At 42.9% G+C, this 23063-nt stretch overlaps 1 protein-coding gene across 6 annotated transcripts in view; it reads right to left on the minus strand.

The window, feature by feature from the left end:
• Positions 1 to 23063, minus strand: part of OSBPL5 (oxysterol binding protein like 5) — a 218839-nt gene that overhangs the window by 21396 nt on the left and 174380 nt on the right. For 5 of the 6 annotated variants that reach the window (XM_074954865.1, XM_074954864.1, XM_074954867.1 and 2 more), the window contains 5 exons: positions 13314 to 13485; positions 5670 to 5886; positions 5538 to 5591; positions 1681 to 1865; positions 190 to 271 (listed from right to left, as the gene is read on the minus strand). In XM_074954865.1, coding sequence (XP_074810966.1) covers positions 190 to 271; positions 1681 to 1865; positions 5538 to 5591; positions 5670 to 5886; positions 13314 to 13485 — 710 coding nt within the window. The remainder of the gene's footprint in view (positions 1 to 189; positions 272 to 1680; positions 1866 to 5537; positions 5592 to 5669; positions 5887 to 13313; positions 13486 to 23063) is intronic. The other variant, XM_074954866.1, reaches the window with a different exon arrangement.

The following is a 23063-nucleotide window of genomic DNA, read 5'->3' on the forward strand; positions in this document are numbered from 1 at the left end:
AACCTGCTGCTATTCCCTGCTCCCCCCGCTCCCCATATCCCCCGTAAATTCGGTTTTAAATAAGTAAAATGGTAAGAACAACAAAAGGAGAAATGAATGATCAAGAGAAAGGCAAGAAAATAAATCCAAACTATACAAGCAGTAAGTTTGAATGTTTATTATATCTACAAGGTTTATGCAATGTCTTACCTTTGGCTTCTTATAAAAGCCTGACAAATACCATCTCAACACTTGCTTGATTCGACTGTATGGATCGTCTTCGAGAGCAGCTCTGTGGGAGAAGGGACACAGGACGTTTACTCAAAATGCTTTTTGTACCGTTTACATGTCTGATTCACCACTGTGTGACTCCAATCTAATTCCAGTGTAATGCTATTGATTTTTCAGCATTGCACCAGCATAAAACTGAAGTAATGCAGTGATGAACCAGGCCCTACATGTCTTGACAAACACTATGCTGCTTCTATTGAGGGGGAAAGCACCCCCCCGCCCCCAGTGGATATTGGTTTCTTAGTGGTGTACGCAAATCAAACACACAAACTGTGGGATTTCTTGGAATTGACTAGCAGGTATGTGCCCCACTAAAAATCCCAAAGCAATAATCTCATCTTTAGGGCAATAATTGGCTTAAGGTTTGCCACTTGATCTGAAATTGTGTAGAGGTCATAAGATAGTAACTGGTCCAGTCCTATCACTCAAAAATCAACCAACACCTTTAACTTCTTGGGAGAATCAGAAATTTAGCACTTGCCTGACCACTTTAAATCTTCCCAGTTTTAGATGGAGCAGGAAGTGATCATGTGATCAAACTGTCCTCAGTGTATTTCCAACCAGATACAAAACTGGTAGTCTACTGAGAAGTAACATCCAGACTTCAAGATGCTTATCTGAATAAAACCTCCAACCTTCCTGAAGTTCACCTAACCATCAGTAAGAGCCAGGGTAAACACAGTCACCTAGCAAGCTGCATCTTACAAACTGTGTAACTGGATCTCGACAAATAAGCTTGAAAATGCCCTGGGATTTTAAGAAAAGCTGAAGGCAACAGAATAAATAATAATAAAGCACAAACACATCCATGTAATGTTAGGAATGAATATTGCATAATTTCAATTTGTTAGAACATACCCAGCATGCCCATTCAAGAGGCAAAATATTTATTATTTTCCACTCTGCCCTCCAAAAAACTGCTCAGTTCAATGGAGTTAGAAGAAAAGCCCCTATTTATCTCCAAGTGCCACTAATTATATTGGTTTCAGGTGGTGGCAGGTTTGCTTAAACATATTCTCCTGTAAACTCTGTCCAAAAATCTCTTTCCACAGGTACACCAGAAGGTGGAGTAGTACTATTATAACAGGCTTATAATAAATAACAGAACCTCTGTCCATTCCAGCCCATACCTGAGGGAAAGGTGCATAGGAAGCTTTGTCTAGAGTTTCCCGTTTTCCTTACTTCCCCCCACATCACTGGTTTCCACTGGGAACAGTCTGTTTTTAAAGGTCACTGATGTTGATTCCTAACCTAATTTACAACTACACAGATCAAACTAGAGACTCATGCATTATCTGGGGGACTTCTCAAGCGTACAAATGGCCCAGCCAGAAACAGACTAATGCTCTCACACATGTTCACACAGCTGGGAAACACATCCCTGCTAAGCCTGCCATAAGTGCTGCTTACTGGGAAAGTAGGTCAGCATGGTAGTAATAATCAGAGAGCTTGTTGAGGAAAGAACGTGGCTCCAGGATGAAGGTGGGCAGAACCACTCGGGACAAGTCCATTCCAGGCCGCAGCTGCTTCAGCAGAATCCACATCAAGCTCTTGTTTTCTTCCGAGACCGTTTCTGTTTGAGAGGATTCACCCGTCTAAATGAAAGGAGAAAAAGTCAGCACAGAAGGCAACGGTTAAAGCAAAGCACATATGCCTGGATGGCCCAAGGGGATTGAGAATGGTAAAACCCTCTACGAAAACAGTTCAAACCTGCCTTAGGTCTACAGGGAGCAAAAGTCATTACAGTGTGTAACGGTGGGTTGTGTAGAATGAGTGGTGTTCTCACTCTTACTCTGGACAGAAAATAAAACGACTGCAAAACCCACGATGTTGTTGACAAACTTAGCAGAGGGACCAGTGACTGAACAGACAATGGAGAGTGGAAGCGGTCCTTCACGGTCGAAAACATACTAGTGGGGCAAGCGGGACACAGCTTACACTGCCGTGGCCCTTGTGGAGCCAGTCATGTGGAATTAATCAAGAACTATAGCCTGCAGGACTCTCAATCCAGCACCTTTCACCAGCAGAAGTCAGGGACCACGTACTGCTTTCAGTTACACTTCGGTATTTCCCTTGATTTCAACAGAATTACATGGATATCACTGAACAGAATGCACAGCCCCCTCAAGCAGCAGGATTAGAAGTTATACTGTGAAGTTCAACGTTGCTATTAGTTATCAGAGCTAGTACACGAAGGCCACCCTGGGCATTAGAGTTAAATGAAGAAAGGGAACATAATGGTCTATTTATCTCATCAGGATTTCTGCTGCTTTTAGTGGCCCACGCAAAAGATTTCTACAGGGGAGTGAAATAGGTCCATTTCTGAAAATGCAATTTAGTTCTGGGGAGCAATGTGTTTTTACACCCTGCAATGGCCAGATTCTCAGGCGGTGTAAGTCAGTAGAGCGAATATACACCAGCAGCCGAGAATCTGCTCCCTCACTTCTTGCATTAGAGGTTTGGAAAAAGGGAAAAGTAGTATTTTAGAAAACTTGGGAATGAGGAACAGTGAAACCTTTTTATTATGTTACCATCCTTCTGGTGACAGAGACTTATGCAGCTTAAGCCTTAGAGAAGAAATGGAAACCACTAGAGAACTTATTACAGTAGTGCTAGCTAGGACTTGATAATTCTGAGTCTGTCAGCTGGTTTCTTATTTACCCAGCTTTTCAGGTGTGTATATCTTGGCAATACAAATTAATTCCAGATTGGACTTGATATACAAGGATTTACCCTAAGAGTGAGTCATGAGGGAAAGGGGAGGGAGTAGGGGAGAGAAGCTTTCCTACTTCTTATCTTAAAGCTTTCCAAATGAAGTTCTTTTTGCTGTCAGTCCATCTTGTAAAGATGTGTAATTTTTGATACTATGGGACAAATTCTGCAAGCAGGAATTTTATTCCTGCAACGGGTTTTGTGCTGCAGATTTCTAGCACAAATATGGAAGCTTAGTTAAGGCAAAGCTGAAAGCTAGGTAGAAGTGCACGTACATACCCCTCAATTGAGCTTCCATAACTTTGCTGAAAATCTGCAGAACAACAACAACAAAAAAAATCTACAAAATTTGGGCCATAGTATCAAAAAGTTTATACATCCTTTGTAGGGTAGAAAGCATGCATATATTTTAAGGAGGATTATGTTGTAAATTGGCTACTGCAGCTCAATATCTCAGACCCATCCCAGTGCTGATAATGAAGTGTAGTATTGAAGGGAGGGGTGTGCTTCACTCGGCAGTGGTACCATCTAGTTGAGATATTACACCTAGGTCCCTTTCACCTGTCTCAGGTGCAAGTCCAGGTGGAAAAAAGATCAAGCATTCTTTCTAAACAGAAATACGAAAAACAGCACCCAATGATCAAAGCAGTGTATGAACAATTTGAGGGCATACTGGGTGCCAAATTTGCCTGCACAATCTGCTGCCAGTATTTATCTCATTTTAGGCTACACTCAGCATGAAAGGTGCCACTCCATACAACCAAAGTTTATTCCATTGCACTGAGCTTTTCCTATAGCTTAGGTAAACTCATTTAGAATTAAAAAGGGCACCACATACTTTAGTCAGGTGTACTCTCCACCACTGAATGGAGCAATTACAGTCAGCTGGGTCAAAAATCCACTTCTTCAAGAAGTGCCAAATTATCTACCCTGCTAACACCTCCATGACAGTCTATCATGTGACACAGACACGTTTTAGAAGTGGTCTAAATACCAATTTCCATGGACGGAGTTAATTTCTCTTTGTTGCTGTGCATATTCTTACTCTGGAGTCATAATACTTTGTGTTGTAATTGCTTGCTGTACGTTAGGATTTGAAGGGAGCAAGACACAGCAGGAACAGTGACCAAGCAGAAGAATGGCTACCCCTGAACAACCTTTTTATTTATTTTTCCTTCCAGTCATGCCTCCTTAGCCATAAACACAGGTGGGAGGTCTCAAGCCATGAGACAGAGGCCTTGTCTACACTGGGAGTTTGTCATGGTTCTGGCCACCAGTGTAGCTGCACTGATGCAACCTACTAATATAGACAGGTAATGCCACGATTTGCACCTGTACATAGCTTATCTTTGCAAGAAACCAGGGTCCAACTGCACTGGTACACGTCATGGCTTGTAGCTATTTACCCCATCTATGCTAAAGGTTTGGACTGCTGCAGCTACAGTGCTGTCTGGCCAGTGATGGCTGAAATCAGAGTAAATCCCCAGGGCAGACATCTCTAGAGCAGAATGCTTCTCTGTGATGCATCAACAGGAATTTAATTTCATTGTTTAAACAGTGGGCCACATTCCGATCTCAGCTTTCCTGGTGTAAATCCAGAGTAACCCCTCTGGCTGCCAGCCTCTTCCAGCTGACTCTCGTCCAATGCTGTCAACTCCACAAGCTGCTCTAACGTTATCTTCATCAAAGAAGTCACACAGTGACATAAAGCCAACAAAGGCCCTCATGTTGGACATGAATGCATTCTAATGTTAAACGGTTTGAAAAATGGATTCCTCAATGGCAGTTTCACGTAGGAGACCAAGTGGCTCAGATGTTCATTAGGACACACAAAAGGTTCATTTTGTGTAACATGAATAAGAAAGTCCCATATCTTGCAGCAGGCAATGGACTGAAGCATCCTAATTGGTGAGGATATAGGCTTGGAATCAGGGCCGTCCCTAGCTATTTTGGTGCTTTACGCAGCCCCCCCCGCCACGGAGGCCTGGGGCCAGCTCCCCCCGCTCCCGGAGGCCTGGGGCCCCAGGCTGCTCTACTCTCCTGGCTCCCAGGCTTGGGGGAGGGTGGGGAAACTGCCCCCCAACTCTCGCCGGCAGCGCGGCTGGGAGCCAGGGGAGCTGAGCAGGCTGGGGCTGGGTCGCTCCACTTACCACTAGGTGAGTGCAGGATCGGGCCTGGCTGCAATCTTCAGGGGAGTGGGGGCGGGGGCTGGGGCGGGGGGAGCAGGGGTCTGGGGAAGAACCGAAGCAGGGGCTGGAGCAGCACCCAGCTGTGCAGGGCACCAGGAAATTTGGTGCCCCAAATTTCCTGGTGCCCTGCGCAGCTGCGTGCTTTGCGTATGGGTAAGGACAACCCTGCCTGGAATGATACCTCCCTTCCCGCAGTGTAATGAGCTGTGGCAATGCTATATAGCTCCTTAATGCAATGCCCAGTTGAAGTGCTCACTGACCCTGGAAACATGCCAAGGGTCAACAGGGGAGCTGCTGTTCATAACACACAATTACTGAATAAGGACAATTCAACAAAATTTGGCAGAAATCTTCAGATAACATTACCTGTAAAATATCTGAACTCACAGAGCAGTTTTCGACTGTCCTGCATCCAGGAGGCTGAATACAATGGAGAGATGAACATTATGAACCCAGAGACATTTCAGTGGAATAGATAGAGTTCAGAATGCTTTTTACCTCCCCAAATTCCTCATAGATCTGCTCCATATAGGTCGTCCCTTTCCTTTCCTGGGAGATATCCCCGTGGATTTCAGACTGGTCACTCTCACTTTCATTCGTCTTCCGGCTGTTCTCATGAGTTTCATTCTCAGACTCCTCTATGTTGTCTCTCTCAGACTTGTCCGAAAAAGCATCATTTTCCACGTGGTGATTTTCCAGGGCTGATTCATTAAAACTGAAATACATGGTTTGTTACATTGCTCAATTTGATTTATGAAGCCAGATTATGAAAAGCATTTTAGCTAATTTGAAAAAAGCCCCCAGGACTCAAAATAAGGCTTGCAACCAAAAAGAGTGAAGGACAACAGCTTGCTGAGTGGTTAGGTCTATACCATAGAAGCGGTAAAACATTTAGGTCACAATTCTCCTCTCAGTCCACACTGTGGAGCTCCATTGCATATCTGCATTTGCGCCATGAGAAACTCCTATTGGCTTCAATCAAAACTCGACATACAGAATGAATGCAAAATATGCAACAGTGACTGCTTCTTCAGACAGAGATCTGCAGGGTGTCTCAGAGAAGAGAGATTTTTGCCTGCATAAGAACCAGCCAGTAGCACATAACATGTGGCAAAGGCAAAGGACGGCATAAAGGAATACATTCTTTTCATCGTCGTCACCACCACCACCACTACTATATTTCAATAGAGGAAGATGCTTAGTCAAAAACAATAAAGGTCAAAGGAACATTCAATGGTAAATTTACTATTGATAAAAGGAAATACTGCCCCCCTTCCATGATGCACAATTAACCTGTAGAACTCATTGCCACCAGATATTGACGACTCCAAGAGCTTAGCAGCATTCAAAACAAGGATTAGACATTTATGTGGAAAACAAGAATATCTAGAGTTCTGGTTTTTGTTTACTACTATGAGTTGGAAAGGATATAAGCCTTCATACTTCAGGGCATAATCCAACCTCCAAATAAAGAGGGTTAGGAGGAAGTTCTTTGGGGCAGGTTATCCTATGAATTGCCAACTGCAGGATTTCTTGCACCTTCCTTTGAAGAAGCTAGTCCTGGTCAATGTCAGACAGGATACTAGACTAGACAGGCCACTGGTCTGACCCAGAGTGGCAGTTCCTATGTTTCAAAGTAAAACTTAGTGTCTAGTGCTCAGTTATTTTCCATATTAATACTTAGTTTCTCATAGATAAGAAACACTATTACTTTAAGTTTAGTTAATTTAAAATATGGCAAGGAAGGGGCCTACCACTCAGTCAATTAAGGCAATCCTACCAAATCTCACAGAGTTTTCTTTTCTGTTCATGAACCCAATGTTTCCCCCCACCCCTTCAATGGGTTATAAGATGGCAAGTCATCTGTAGCAACACAGATGTATCTATGTTTCTTCCAGCTCAGAGTCATACTCTGGGTCTCTGTGCAATTTAGAGTGCCAATACAAGATTCCCTCATGGAACTGTTTTATTGTGATATGGCCCATGTCTCTGTGACCAAATGCACCCCTGCATCCACACCCTACATACTCTTGTAATAATCTTTGTAAAAAATATGCCTTGTGAAGTATCATTTGAAAACTAGTAAGTCACTGATCAATAATATCGGTGACATGTATGTAGCAACATTGTGTGAAAAGTTATAAAATCCACCCTGTATAATGTTAAAGGGACATGATCAAACTCACATAGATAAGGGGACCTGCTCAATCTCAAGCCCCAATTGGGCACAAGTGTCAAGCAGGTCTTAAACAAAAGGATGGTTTGTGGTTACCTCAATTTGCAAATAAACTGTAAACAGAGTCTTCAGACAGCAAGAGAGAAAAGAGGGGAGACAAAGAAAATCTACATCTCAGCAAGAAAACAACATGAAGCATCTTCCCTCAACAGATATCTACTTGCTCTCGACTGAAAATAAATTTATGAGGGGGACTGAAGTACAGAAGTGAGGGCCAAACACCCCATGTTATCTCTTGCCCTGTCCATCTCCCTCTTTGCATTTAAGAGGGCAAAAGATATGGCCGCTGGACTTTGGGGGAGGGGTCCTGACCCGAAAAGGTTGATCGGTTATGCTGTTGGAAGAATGTGGTAAGGACTGTACGTTGAATGAAGTATAGTTTGTTAAGTTAGGCACTAGGAAGCGTTTTATATTGATTTTTCTTGTAACCATTTCTAACTTTTATGCATCATTGTTTGTACTCACTTAAAACCTCTCTTTGTAGTGAAATAAACTTGTTTTATTCTTTAATTGAAAACACACTGGGTTAGTCAAGTTAAATTGTCTGGGTAATTCCATTTAAGGTGGCAAGCTGTGTATTGTTCCCTTAAAAGGACAATGGACCTAATATCTCTGGATTGTCCAGGAGAGGGCTAGCCAGTACAGAACACACTGGGGGAGATGGGGGGAAATCTGGGACTGGGAGCATGTCAGGTCACCCTACAGGAGTAACCCAGGTTGGTAAAAGCCAGATTGTAAGCGAAGTGTGGCTGGCAGCCTGCAGTTACACACAGACACTCAGGGTGTGGCTTCCATGCTGGAAGGCTGTTTGTGAGCAGGCCCAGGACGGAGCTACTGCTGTAAGGCATTGTAAGGCACCAAGGTTGCAGAGCAGGGGTGACAGAGTCCCTCACTAGCCTGGATTGCACTCTGGAATGTCACAGACTCCTATGAAGCCTCCATGCAGTGTCTTGTTTTATATCCTCGGGAATTATCCCAGTGTGCAATATCAATGACTGTCCTAATTTTAATCAGTAGGTGATATTGACAGTAGAGATCATGATCTCTTGAACTATGCAATTTTACTAGCGTAGACAAAGCTTATTAGGTTTCATCTTGCGAATCCTAAGAGGCACACAAGCTCTATGCTTAATTTAAATACACGAGGCGCTCACTTACAGTAACAAAAGATTTTCTGCATTACCAACGTATTTCAGAGAATCAAAGAAAATGGAGATCGAAGAGACTCATTAGGACACCTAGTCTGTCTCCCAGCCAAAGCAGGATCTCTCTTAAGTATATGAGAATGCTTTGTCTAGTTTTAAATGGCTCCACGATGGGTTTCCCCACCAGCTCTCTTTGGAGACATTGATATTTTGATTCTATATTACTTTGAGAACTCGCTTGTGGTTGTTGTGAGCTTGCATTCGTGTTCTCTCTCTCTCGAATTGGTGTCAGATTGTCAGTGCCCATTTAGGCTCCCATATAAGGGCCAGGTGTTCAAAAAGTGCTCAGCACCCAACAGTCTCCATGGCAACACCGCTGGTCAGATTTCTAGAACAGCCCAGTACTCAGTCCGTTGTGCTCTTTTGACAGTCTGGCCAGAAGCGTCTTATACACGTGGGAGCTGTTTTTCTAATCTCTATATTTAAATGATAGTTTTTCGCAATAATCAATATGATTATAGATTTAGGGCTAGAGGATTAATGGCTATTACATTCCAGCACCGATGCTCTGATATTATAAACTATGCAGCTCCAATGACTTCAGTGCCAGGATCAGGCCTCTGTGTTTTGTTTCAGACAATGACTACCAGGCATGACGACTGAAAAGTTAATCTGAAGTTGAGTTTAGTGTATATGTGACTTTAAGACCATAAAAGAAGGGGGGGGGGGAGAAGGCAGGGGATGGCGAGAGATGTGGGAGAGAAAGGAGGCAAGAGATTATCCCATTATCTCACAGTGCAGATACTTGTTGGTTTGGCAGATCATTTGTTTGTTGCTGACAATTCAGGCTTGATTTATGTTCTTTGGGGTCAACAATCAACACAATTTGTCATTGTTCTGCATATGGTTGTTATGCTCCCTTCCCTTGTGAAAATCTTCTCCTTGGGATGTGTGTACTTGAGAGAAAGGTTCACAATATGGGCTAGTGTCAATGTTTGAGAAATAGCACATGCTTAAATAAACAGCATTTGTAAAAAGCCCAACTTCTGTTAATTATGATCTTCCTTTAATTTGTGAGATGATTTAAACTTTCTGCTGGGGCACATCTTACTCCTTTTGTACTTCTGCTCTTTCCTAACCAAAAAAATCCTTCTGCAAAGACACTTTTCTGGAATTTCAGTTATTCCAGAGCAGTGGAACAGGAGGGAGTTAATTAATCTAAAATTCCCCAATTAACAACTCTGTGCAGTAATTACCACATCAGCCTTCTACACGCCAAACCTCAATATACTCAGAGCTATAGCACTACTCTGGGGAGCACAAAGGAAGACACATGCTATTCAGCATGAATATCAAACTTGACAGATGGGGAGAATGAAATGGAGCCACGCCATTTCAAACAGGATCATAAAAATTAAAATTAAAAAAAAAAAATCAGTAAATACATACATTAAAAACAAAAGCCAAATTATAGGCCTGATTCAAAATCCTTTGAAATCAATGGAAAGGTTCCAATTGGCTTTAATGGGCTTTGGGTCAAATCCCAAATGCAGAGCTGTAATAACAGTGTTTAAAAGCAGCAGAAGACCTTCGCTCACTCAAACAAGAGTAAACCCTTTGTTTCAGGGCTATGTTACTGCCCTCCATCCACGTGCACTGTATCAAAAGGCAGTATGTGCATCAGAGCAGCATGGTATTGTTCAGGATTTCTACTATGGCAGCACCTGGGAACCCCAAACAAGGGTCAAAGCACCATTGTGCATAACGAAAACAGTGCTTGTCCCAGCGAACTTACAATCAAGGTGTCAAACAGGACAGACCACAGTTAGAGAAGGCACACAAATGGGGGTGGGGGAAGCAACAACAAACAAAGACAGGCTTACGCATAAAAACAGAAGACTCTATTCCCCTTAAAGCCTCATGCTTAACATCAAGACGGATTTGTGCAGTGTTTTAGCCACCAATTTCCCATTTATTTCTAGGGGAGTCGAGAGGCTGCGACCCTGCAAGGTGCTTTGAAAGTTCACCCTCTTTTCCATTATTAAATAGATTGATTTTTGCTATTGTTGTCTCCTCTCTTTTTCCCACCAATACAGGAACAGAAATAGCGAGGGGAAAATTACAGTATTGGCTCAAGAGCAGATTTTTCCCCCAGGGGGAGCGGCGACGCCCCCCCCCCCCATATAGAACATCTGTCTCCATTTTATTTTTTGGCAGAGTAGTTTGACTAATTTGAAGATACAGTTAAATGTAATTAACTGGTCCCCTAATAACAGCATGCCAACTTAATTGGGCAGGATTCCCTGAAGGGAAGACATTTAATTAGAATGAATGAGTCCCTGTGAGTGGCAAACCAAGAATCTCCTCAACACTTGGATAGCTGGTTTTCCACATACTCCCCCCCACCCCATTTTGCACCGCTGCTGCTGCTTTGGGGGATTTGTACTCTCGTTACGTAGCTGCCAAATTCTCCAAGCCTCAAAAAATTTGAGAAAAACTGAATCCCGTGGTAGAGCCACACAACACACCAGAACGGAGAGCGATCTACACTGCACGCCAGGCTCTGAAGAGGGTTAGCACCCAGAAGTATGGCCAAGGGGCTGAGCTCTTTTGAAATTCTGGCCCTATGGGAAGCTGCTAAGTTCAGGAAGTCCAAGTAGGGCCCTTAAAATTCAACCAATGAGCAGAGAACAGAGTAGCTGTTGTACATGCACGATTTATGTTTGAGTTAGAAGCTTAATGCATTCTCTACTTTACCCTATGCTTTCTATTAACTGCAGCTGTGGGTCTGAATGCACATTCCCAAGGCACCATTTTCCTTTCTGATCCACAGACACAGTAGTGGATTTATTTGTGGCATGACATCATAATGGTGCCCCTCAAGAGAAGGGGTGGCATATGGACTGTGAACTATCCAGGGTGGGGCCAGTCTCTTTTACTCATCTGTACAGCACCTAGCACAATGGGACCCAAACCCTGGTTGAAGCCCCTAAGGACTAGTATTATATGAACAAACAAGCACAAACACACCCTCAGACAAAACTGCAGTAAACGCCAATAGCATTTCCATTACCAGCACACAGTATCTGATTTTACAGTCTTACACAGGATTGGCATATGCACATAACTGAAGAAAGGCACAAACTCTCTACCACAACATATATCTCAGTGTTTCTTTTTACTTAGAACCTTACAGTCAACCAATCCCCTTTTAAAGGCTAGCTACACAACACTCATTGGTTCACTACCAACTAAAAGGCTGTCAGTGCAGGCATTATTATTTGTATACTTATTCTTAAGAAGAGAGTAGGAGATCTGAGACATCAACATCAAAGGACAGACCCATAAGATAAACACATACAAGCACAATTAAATCTGCAAGGCCTAGTAATACATCTGATTTCCTGCTGCTCTGTCTCACGCCATGTTATACCTTGGGGAACTAAAGAAGAAAAAAAAAAAAAAAAAAAGGACACTCGGATCATTGTTTATGGTGCAAATTATAGCTGGGAATCAAAGAAAGTTCTGCTCAGCACTGAAGAATAATGGCAAGCATAAAGTGCTGAAAATACAACAGCCCTGCAAAACAAGGGAACTGCACATACATTGCTGCTTTGGGTCACCGAGCTTCTGACAAGTCTGTGTCCTGCCTTGTGATTAGCAAAGATGCTTCCACATTCTGAAAAGGACCTGGATTCTCCTATTGTTATAATATTCTTATATTCATAGTGTGGTATTGTCTACAGGCCAACACTGTGCTAGTTGCTGCATGTACACATAGCAAAAGACAATCCCTGCCCCCAGAAGCTTACAGTCTTAATGGAAAAGAGAGACAAAGGGTCGGGACAAGACAGACTCACAGGAAGGCAAAATGACTTGCCCAAGGTCACACAACTCAGAGACAGAACCAGGCTGTCTTTATGTTCAGTGTCCTATCCTCTAGACCAGAGAGATTTTTAAGGCAACCTATCTAGCTGTAAGGTGCAGAGAAAACCCTTGTGTTTACTCCAACAGTCTTTAAAGTGAAGTGCTAGGAGATGCTGCTATAATATTAGGAGTGTGGATAGCAAGATGGTGGCAGTGACTTTTTTAATGAAAATTTTAATCTTATGATGCAGCTGGGGAACAGGCAGGAAACCACGAACTCACCAGCTCAGTGGAGACAGCAGTTACGAAACTATAGCCATGCAGCATGTGCGCTCTCCTGACTATAACACAGTACTACTATTAGCACGGAGAGAACATCATTATAATAAAAAAAAAAAAAAAAAAAAAAAAACACCCAGACTCATGGCCATATCTACCAATTGGTGCCAGATGCTAGAGCGGGTATGTCCAGTTAGCATACTCCATTTGTTGGCTGGACTCACTGGTAGACTGATACGCTTTACATAGGTTATCCCCACCCCTACCCGCCATCAGCTTCAACAGACGTTTGGCCCAACTAAGGCAATATGGGTCCTTTGTTATGCACTTTCACACAGCTGGAACTCTAATCAAGCTGTTCATAGTTTGTCGGCTATAGGACAGCACCCAACAGAGAGCTATTCCCCATCCCCCGCAAAAGACACCCAGATGTTAGTGATGGGTGTGGTATAAGAACCCAGACAGAGACAGACCTTGAGACAGGTTAGTCTATAGCCCCTCACCAAGCCTGTGGTGGCTAGTGCGTATTCTGAAAAAATAATATGGTTAAAATGAGTCAAGTATACAAACCAACCGACGCCTTTACATGTACAGTAGCTGAAAGCATAGTCTTACTGGAAGAGCTCCTGGTCAGAGATGGTGGCTGTGTGCAACAGGTTATACAGCCCAGCATGTGAAGAATCAGAAGAGCAGTTCAGGTCTCCATCCTTCCCCTGTTTGGAGGTGCTGAGTCGGAAGAGACTGGAGCAACGCAGGGCAAGTTCCAGAGCATCCAACCAACATCGGCCTGTAGAACAACAGGACTTGTCAAAGCATAGGAGGTCAGAGATGACAGCAAAAATGTTCATCTAAGGTTTCTCAAAAGCTTCTCATTTGGGAGTCAAGAGTTCTAATTAATTTTCACTAATAGAGACATCAGGTAGAGTACTTTAAAGATTTAAATAGGCTACTGTGGAGACTCTGAGCTAACAAAAGCGGAGTAAGTATTAAGATTTATACCGTTTTACATTCAGTGCCCTTGTCCACCTTTCTAGGTGTTGAGGTGTCACTCTGCACAGAAGTCCCAGAACCTTGTTCAGTTCTCCATGTGATCATTGAAAAGTTATTAGCCCCCGAAATCATGATCAGGATGCTATCATCATAATTAGCAGTCACTCATGATGAGAGCCAAATTGTCAACATTTGCAAAGCAACGAAGACAAATATGAAAGCCCGCGGGGTCTATTTATTGAGTTCTTTTCTTTTTTCCATTATTGTTTCCCTTCTTTCTCTCTGCCATTCTCCCCCCACCTTTTCCTTATCCCTTTAGGTGAATTTGGTAAAAGTCAATAGTACTAATGAAGCAAGTGCACCTATCTTAATCTGCATCTGTCATAATTTATATTTTGGGTCTAATTTACAAACACAGGCCCCATGCCTGCAACTTCTTAAGTGTGGTTAGACTACTGCTCCTGTGCGGAGCTTCCAGTAAGCACAGAGGAGTCCAGCAGTCAGCCGGCACACAAGTTGCAGGATGAGAAGCATATGGACCTTAACTGAGCGATCCCTCATTTAAACACGCCACTCCACATGTAGTCATGGAAAATGAATACTTAGATGCTGAGTGTTGATCTGAGCATCAACATTCAGGATATGCATGGAGACTTTTAAAGGCACTTGCATATTGAGGAAATGGAAATCTTCAACTTTTGTTTTGTTTGCCGTTAAACCATTACCCTAGTCTGCTTAGCAGAGAGACCATCTGTATTCTTGAAAATTAAAATATGTATAAACAGGAAGAATCAGACTCATTGATGGGCTGTGAACCAGGGAGCCCCTCAGTGACAACCGGCAGAAGGCACACCATACCATAACTCATTCATTGCTCCAACTCACTGTTAGAATCTGTAATTAAAAGGTTTCCCAGAAAGGTATCCTATGCACACTGGTAACATGCTGGTCATTAATATCATTGCATATATATGTATGGGTGGTATACAAAGAATACTAGATGTGTGCTAGAAATACGTTCCTAAAATGTGGATAAGCCCAGCCTGTTCTAGGCAAAGGAAAGCTGTTTCGCCTGCTTTACGGTCTCTTCAATGTAAACGGAGCAAGATGAGGCCAGAAACAAACAATGGAAGCACATTTACAGATAAGGTAAACAAAGCAAGCAGACTAGCAAGTGGGAGAGATGACCACTTCATGATCACAATGGGGGATGGAGATTGTACCCTGGGAAGCCTTCCTGGCTCCTGAAACAGAGACAATGGGCTTTCAGCCAAGGGGGCCGAAGGCTCTGTGAACTATTGATGAGAAAGCGACTAAGACAAAGATTGTAATTTGCTGAAGTTTTAGTCTCTAGAAAGCGTGTTTTGTTTGCAACCTTTCATCTCTTTTCCACTCTTCCTTGAAATCACTTAAACCTATGTTCTTTGTTAACAAACTTTTTCTTGGTTTATTACAAACCATCTCAGTTCTGTTATAGTCAAGGGAAGTGTGGGTCTTCAGATAACCTAACTTCTGTGAGTGTCCAGTGAGAGAACTGGAAACTGCAGAAAGCCATCAGTGGGGAAAACTCTGGAATTGAAGGGGTAACAGATTGCTCCCTGCAAGGCAAGATTTGGATTGGTGGAGTCCTGAAGAGTTTGCTGGCAGGGTGGACAAGCTGGTGCATCAGGGAGCTGACACATTGTTTATCAGCAGCAAAGCTCACTCTTCCTGAGGCAGAGCGGTAACACAGCGCCTCACAGTTCTGGGTGACATCAACAAGAGATCACAGAGGCCAGGACACCTGGCAAATTTGCAGCACATTCAAGAACTGAGGTATCAAGAGAGATACTCCGTAATTTCTAACATGTACAACAGAGATCTTTTTATGTATCTCAGATTACATTACAGAATAATTAAAAATGTATTTGAGAGGCTGTAAAGAAAACAAGGGCGGACATAGCAATAGCAGTGGAAAATACTGTAACACATGAATTTCATGTTTAATTTTTACTATGGATCAAATACCACTCTCAGGATGCACTGCCATGCAGGAAAGCAGATGCTTAATTTCAAGAACACACTTAAATCTCATTGACTTCAACCGCTTTCATAAGCAAAATCTCCAGTGGGAAAACTTCCATTGACTTTAACAGAAACCAGGCCCTATGAGGACAGAAAATAGAGCTCAAAATAGGTCTGGGTCATTTGTTTACAAAAGAAATATTTATAATTCTACAATGTTTCTATGGTCTGATGAATCACTTTTTATAAAAGGCTACAGAAGAGTGGTAAGAGGAAAAAAAGGAATGAAGATTCTGAAGAATTCCAGTTTAATACCAAACCTTAAAACATCAGAGCTCAGTAATTTAGTCTTATTTCATCTTTGAAATTCCTTCAGCACTGGCTTACTGTTTAATAACACCATGCATAATGTTTAATAAATGCTTAGGCAGGGTCAGGACTGCTGTAATTGATTTCATATTATTTTGTATTTTACAAGTATTGCATATCAGAGGATTTACATGCAGAGATTTATTCTCTTCACGCTACATGGAGGATTTACAAGGATAACTCATCAGTGTTAATGGGTGTTCTGAGCAGAAATACACCTCCCCCCCCCCCCACCTGACTCATCGAGAATCAATTTAGTTTACTCCATGTGAGGAAAATGCACGGCAATTTAATCTTTTATGATTCAGTCTTATGGGATGGAAACTGCAGTAGTTTGCCATTAGGAAACACTGCGCATGCTATATTTGTTGTGCATTTTGTTCAGGCCAGGATTTTCAAAAATAGGAGTTCAAAAGCTAGGAGCCTATGTTCAAATATAGACCTGGAATGTGGTCTGGTTTACAGATCAGCAGCTCCCACTGATGTCAATGCTACTTATTTAGGCCCCAATTCAGAAAAAAAGAACCACCAATGTGCGTACTTAAAACCTACTTAAGCATATGCTTAAGACTCATTAAGAGCAGACATGGCTTTAGGCTCCCAATAAGGATTTAGCACCCAGATTTACAAAAAGGTATTTAGACACTTCTGTAGCTCCCACTAGGTGCCTCTCTGCACCTTTAGAAATCTGGCCTACAAGCTTGAATTTAGCAAACCATTTTTGAAAAGCTTTGTTAGGTGTTTCTACATTTGAGCATTAAGACAATGTCATTCTTAAACCCTACTCGAACGAGTATCTACTATAATACACTGTCCTGAGTTAGCATTCAAACTTGCTACTCACCCACAAAGCATATCAACAATATTCAAAGTATGGCCACTTATTCACTTTAAACCAAGAGTGCATTCAAGAGAGACAGATCAGGATAAAAGGGCTATAGCACAGCCCCCTGTCCATCGCGTGGTGCTGCGAATCTCGACTCAAATACCTGTCACAAAGTTAGAAGTGAAATGCGGCCTTTCCTCTGCAAAGAAGAAAGGTTCCATTCTCTGTAAGCTAACCACTACTGTGTGCTAATTTCAGCGCATTACACTGAAAACATACCATCTATAATTTTTAGGACTTGCAGGCTAGATAAACCTGTTTTATTACTGAAGAGCTGAACAGAACATGTCATACTGAAGTGATACTACTACTTTTGTGTATGCCCGCGCGCGCGCACACACACTTGTGTCTGCACGTGTGCAATGAAAATGAAAGGTTTCTTTGTAGTCTCCTGTTTGCAGGTACTGCTGCTTTGGCGCTTGCAAGACGGGTCCACATTGCCATCTCACATTGAAATATGGAAAAACAGCAAGTGATCATGTCATTAAAGGCAGCATTATAGTGCATATGTACACTGAGCCCACATTAAGACTGCACAGGCAACTTTAATTCTGGCATTTGCTAATTTTCCAGAGTTTGACTTGGCAACCTTAATAATGTTCTTTTAGTGTAGTTGTGTGTGGAAGATTCACACCACACCACACACACACACACACCCCCCCCCGGGTTGAAGGCCATGAATTGATTCCTTAAGAGAGGCTGGGCTATGTTAGATAATAAGGCTCATACCATGACAGTGCTTAAAGGCTAGAGAGGTCTGCTTGGCGCTTTTAAAATTGTAACATATTCAACAGTGCAGTAAACGTTTTCTAAAGTCAATAAATAAAATGTGCTCTATTATATTTGCAGTGGACAGTGTTTTGCTCAAAGCACAGGCTAAGATGAAAGAATATATTCTCTCTAACTACAGTAGCTGGCAGCATTTGTCACAGGGTTTAAATGCTGATTATTAAAATTCTGAAATACAACTCCTTTATGATAGAAATTATGCAAAAGGTATATGTTGCTTCAAAAATACCCATATCTTCCCCTCTCTGGAGCAAGGGAATCTTTCCCAAGAACTCTCCCAAGAGTTGTGTAAGTGTTTTGAGCTTGATCTTGCTTTCATTGAAGTCAATGGGTATTTTGTCAAAGGGTGCCGGGAAAGACCCTGATTACAGGGCCAGTTAGAAAGGATGGATGGAGCTGAAATTCAGTAAAACCATCATGACTCCACTATTGAATCCTGGCCCACCAGGTCCCCAGGTGGCATCCTTAGCACCACAGCAATGTGCTGAACTACTGCTATTGACCAACAGCCTTAGTGCTAAAGGCCTACAGCCCTGCAGCAGCCACACCCCAGGCCCCTGATTGGCTGGACAGACAGCACTCTGATTGGGCACCAGGACTATATAAAGACCCCAACAGGAAGAGGGAGCTGTTTGAGCAACTGGTTGCTGTTTAGACCACAGTGCCTTGTCACCTCACCTGTCCTCACCTCCCCAACCCACTATCCTGGCCCCTTGGATTGGTTCTTCCAGCTACTGACCCCTGCAAGAGTTCCAACCATTGCTCTGTACTGCCTGTAATACCAACTGACTTTCCAGCTACCCCCGACCACCTGCACACACTTCACACCACCCCTAAGCCCACCTCTGCCACCAGGCATTATAAACACAGACCATTCCCTTACCCTTTTCATTCACAGCTGACCCAGAGAGAGACAGCTACCATAGCTGTATATGTACACTGTAGGTAGAACTAATCAAAGCCAGCAACACTATGTCATGAAGAATTTGCCATTTTTGGATAAAATGTTTTTGAAAATTTTAACTAGATCTGATAGTAGTCAATAAGTGGAACGAAAATCCATTCCTGAGAGAAGAAAAAAATTCCGATAACTAAAGTGTTAAATGCTAAAACACTAACGCCAATCCAAGACTACAGCAAGTGTATTTTGGATAGACACCAATTCACTTTTGAAATTCCAGAACAGTCATTTGCAACCTAGGAGAGGTCCTAGTGGATTACATAGGACAATGATGAAAGAAGAGGAGTCTCCCTGGACTTCTGGCACTGGCCTTACTTACACTCCATCTCTGGCACTCGTGTGCATAATTCTGCAATTGTTGCAGTAAAAACAGTAACAATTGATTAAGCAATTGCAATAAAAATAGAGAGCTTGGGGGAAAAAAAGTCAAACATATTGCAGTACAGCAAAGGCCCTTTGTTTTCAGTTTTTATTGAAAAATTCTTGGATTTTTAAAAAAGCTATTATTCTGTTTTTACTGGATTTTCACATGAATTTTGGACCACTCCTGAAAACCCTGATTATGTTAAGCAAATCCAGTCCATTACGTTAGGTAGATGTCTTAGCTTATTGTTAACAAAATCTGTTAAAGTAACACAATGTAGTGGAAGATGTGCATATACGTGTACACACTGTTAATGGACTATGCACGAAATAAACCACAGCATGAACTGCTTTTACTTTCAGTACTCTTATTTTTCTTTATTTGTTGCTTTTTTCTGTCCTCCTGTCCCCCAGTATTAATGCTGATATTTACCCAGAAAACTGGGAAGTTAATTTTTTGCACTGATTTTCACCTATTCTTAAATATTTGTAACAGACACTGAGAAATACCTGGGAAACTTTAAACAAAATAAAAACTGAAAGCCAAGGATGTTGGGTACAGCTATGTTTTTATTTGTATTCCAAACTACACTCCCTAGTAAAAGGGTCTAAGCAAGGTAACATGGGCTTGCATTTATTGCCTTGCCCTGCAATACCACAGCTTAAATTTGATGCGAAATATTCTATACATTTCCCCAGGCCTTTTGGCTCATTAGGCGTGGTGTCCGCACTAACTCCTAATGGCCATTTGAGACAGCTAATGAAATACAGCCACGTATATTCAAAATCACTACCGCCCCCTCTGAAGATGCTCTAGGCATAGCTCATGGGTGCACTGCTCATATCAAGGAAGATTTGATGCTACAGCTCTCAAAGCCGATGCTACAGCTCTTAAAGCCTGGGGCTTTAAGTTTGGATGGGAGCGAGCGTGCAGCTCAAATAATCACTGTTTTTTTTTTTTCAAAGGGGAATGAATGATTTAACAAAACAAAAACAAAAACAGCAATGATCCTGAACAGCTCTCTAGCTCTATTCAACTCTTGGTCACAAAACACAGTAGGCAAGTCCTACTCATTCAACAGATCTATAACCAGGCTAATCAGATATTTTATAGGAAGGTCATGCAATTAGAATATTAGCATCTTTTCACCTTTGAAGTCCTTCACAAACATCAACTAATATCAGTCACACAATCAAGATGACCCTAGGTCTTCATGTTTTGCAATAGATGATAACAAATGGGATAACTGATGTTCTCTCAGTGCTCATCATTAACTCCAATGTAAAAAATCTGCTTTAGCCCGAAGCTTATTGCTGTGCACTAAAGTTTCAGTCTGGGAGCACTTTTTCCCCCATCCACAAAATTGTGGACAGAGGATGGCTGGTCTGAATCCCTTTTCCTGATTTTATTTAGAACTCTTATTACCAAATGGCCATACAATACTCCAGACAGTGCATCGTGAGGGGAATATGACACTTCTTGGGTGGTTAAAGTCATTCAGTTTCTGGCCTTGCTCCTCACACCTATTTGATTGATGCCTCTAACAGTGAGCCAACAATGTATTGTTATCTGATAACTGTATATTGTTTACAAAAAAAAAAAATCACATCTTGAACGACGGAGAAGACCCTGATTTCGTTCTGCTGTTGAATATTTGAAAGCCTATGTTTTCTGTTGACTGCCTCCCATTTTGCTATAACCTTTGGGCATCTGAAAACCTGATTTGTACCTACTAACCATTCTTTGGTGATCTAGAGATTCATAGATTCCAAGCCAAAAGGACCATTATGATCATCTAGTCTGACCTCCTGTATAACACAGGCCATAAAATTCCCCCAAAATAATTCCTTCTGAACTAGAGATGCTCTTTAAAAAAAAAAGAAAACAAAAAAAAACCAATCTTGATTTAAAAATTGCCAGTGATGGAGAATCTACCACAACCTTTGGTAAATTGCTCTAATGGTTAATTGCCCTCACGGTTAAAAATTTACACTCTATTTCCAGTGTGAATTTATCTAGCTTCAAGACACAAAGACATGATTCCTCTGCAGGTGCAGAGTTTGGACTAAAGCTGGTTAAAATCCAGGCAATTTTAAACCATTGCCAAGTCTTAACCTCTAGCAATGTGCTGTTTTGAATGGTGCTCACATGGCACAGGAAATGTAACTTACACATTTTATTTCCTCTGACACCTCTGTACCAAACTGTGAAATCTATTTGGTCTTGCAACCTCCATCTTGAATTGTAAGCTTCATTGTGACCATTTCGTAGAGTAACTTCCAGTTTGGATTAGAGCAACCATTTTTTATTAGGGGCTTGGCACCTAGTTGAATGTCTATGACTAAGAAGCCATCAGAGAGCAATCTACGGCCATCCAAGCCGAGTATCTCAACTACCAGCCCGTCACCCTGGGATGGTGAACTCTCTTCAGATAAGCCTATCTGAAGGAAAGGGCTGGAATTTTGTAGCTGGAGCACATGGGCAAAACAGGGACAGACTGTATTTCAGAAGGGTTTGAGTGAGCAAGAGGCTATCCATTGCCACATAGCAGAACACAGGGAAGAGGGACTCTGCCTTGCCTGAAAGGCTGACCAGACCTCTGGCTCAAAGAAGAGGTAAATTCAGACTCGGGGGAAGGTGCATCTCAGGATTATGTTATTTGAAAAGATCTGCAACTCTCTGGTTCTTTCTTAAGAGTAAAAGTGGTTGTGGTTAAGAAATTCCTTGACTAAGCCTGTATTCCTTGTTTGCCTGCTACACTGTCCATGAAAGGGTTAATTGAGACTCTCAGAGTTCCCAAAATGAGGTGGAATTTTGAGGGCACATGTATAAGCAGCTGAGGCACTAGTTTTGGGGATTAAGGGAGACAGGCTGTGGAGCCCCACACCCCAAGGAAGGATGGCAGACACAGGGTCTACGTCTGGGAGTGTGCCTTAGAGTCCAGAGTTAGGAACAGTGACCTGGCTCTACCCAGACCCAGAGCCTTAGGATATGTCTACACTACGAAATTAGGTAGATTTTATAGAAGTTGATTTTATACAGTCGATTGCGTATGTCCACACTAAGTGGCTAGCATCAACTTATGGAGTGGTGCACTGTGGGTAGCTATCCCACAGTTCCTGCAGTCTCTGCCGCCCATTGGAATTCTGGGTTACGCTCCCAATGCCTGATGGGGCAAAAACATGGTCTCGGGTGGTTTTGGGTACATGTCGTCAGTTGCCCCTCCCTCTGTGAAAGCAACGGCAGACAATAGTTTCGTGCCTTTTTTCCCGTGCAGACGCCATACCACAGCAAGCATTGAGCCCGCTCAACTCACCGTCACCGCGGCTGTTGTGTCCTGGGTGCTGCTGTCAGCAGACGGTGCAGTAGGACTGCTAACTGTCGTCATCCACCGCTTCCGCTACAACTCTGCTCTCCTGCAGATGCCATACCACAGCAAGTATGGAACCCACTCAGGTCACCATCACTGCTGCTGTTGTGAGCATTGTAAACACCTCGCGCATTATCCTGGAGTCAGTGGCGGATTAATGATTTTGCCTCCCCTAGGCCCTGAAATAATTGCCACTCCGCCACCGGCCCCCCCGCCACAGCTCACCTCCGCTCCGACTCCGCCTCCTCCCTTGAGTGCGCTGCTGGGTCCTGCTTCTCCCCGCTACCTGCCAGTGCTTGTGCACAAAACAGCTTCGTGGAGGGGAGAAGAGGGAGGAACGTGGCGCACTCAGGAGAGGAGGTGGGGCCGGGGCGGGGATTTGGGGAAGGGGACCAATAGGGGCAGGGAGGGGGTGGAGAGCGCAAACCAGCACCAGGGGAAGCAGCCTCTGGCTGCTATTATAAATTTGCCGCCCCGGCCTTGGCCTTGTTGGCCTAGGCGTTAATACGCCGCTGCCTGGAGTGTATGCAGAACTGGGCTAAGAGACACCAGCACGAGGAGGATTTTGATGAGGACATGGACACACACATTCCTGAAAGCACGGGCTGTGGACATCATGGCGGCAGTGGGGC

This window comes from Natator depressus, chromosome 6 (assembly GCF_965152275.1).
Source record: "Natator depressus isolate rNatDep1 chromosome 6, rNatDep2.hap1, whole genome shotgun sequence".
Classification (NCBI taxonomy): Eukaryota; Metazoa; Chordata; order Testudines; family Cheloniidae; genus Natator; species Natator depressus.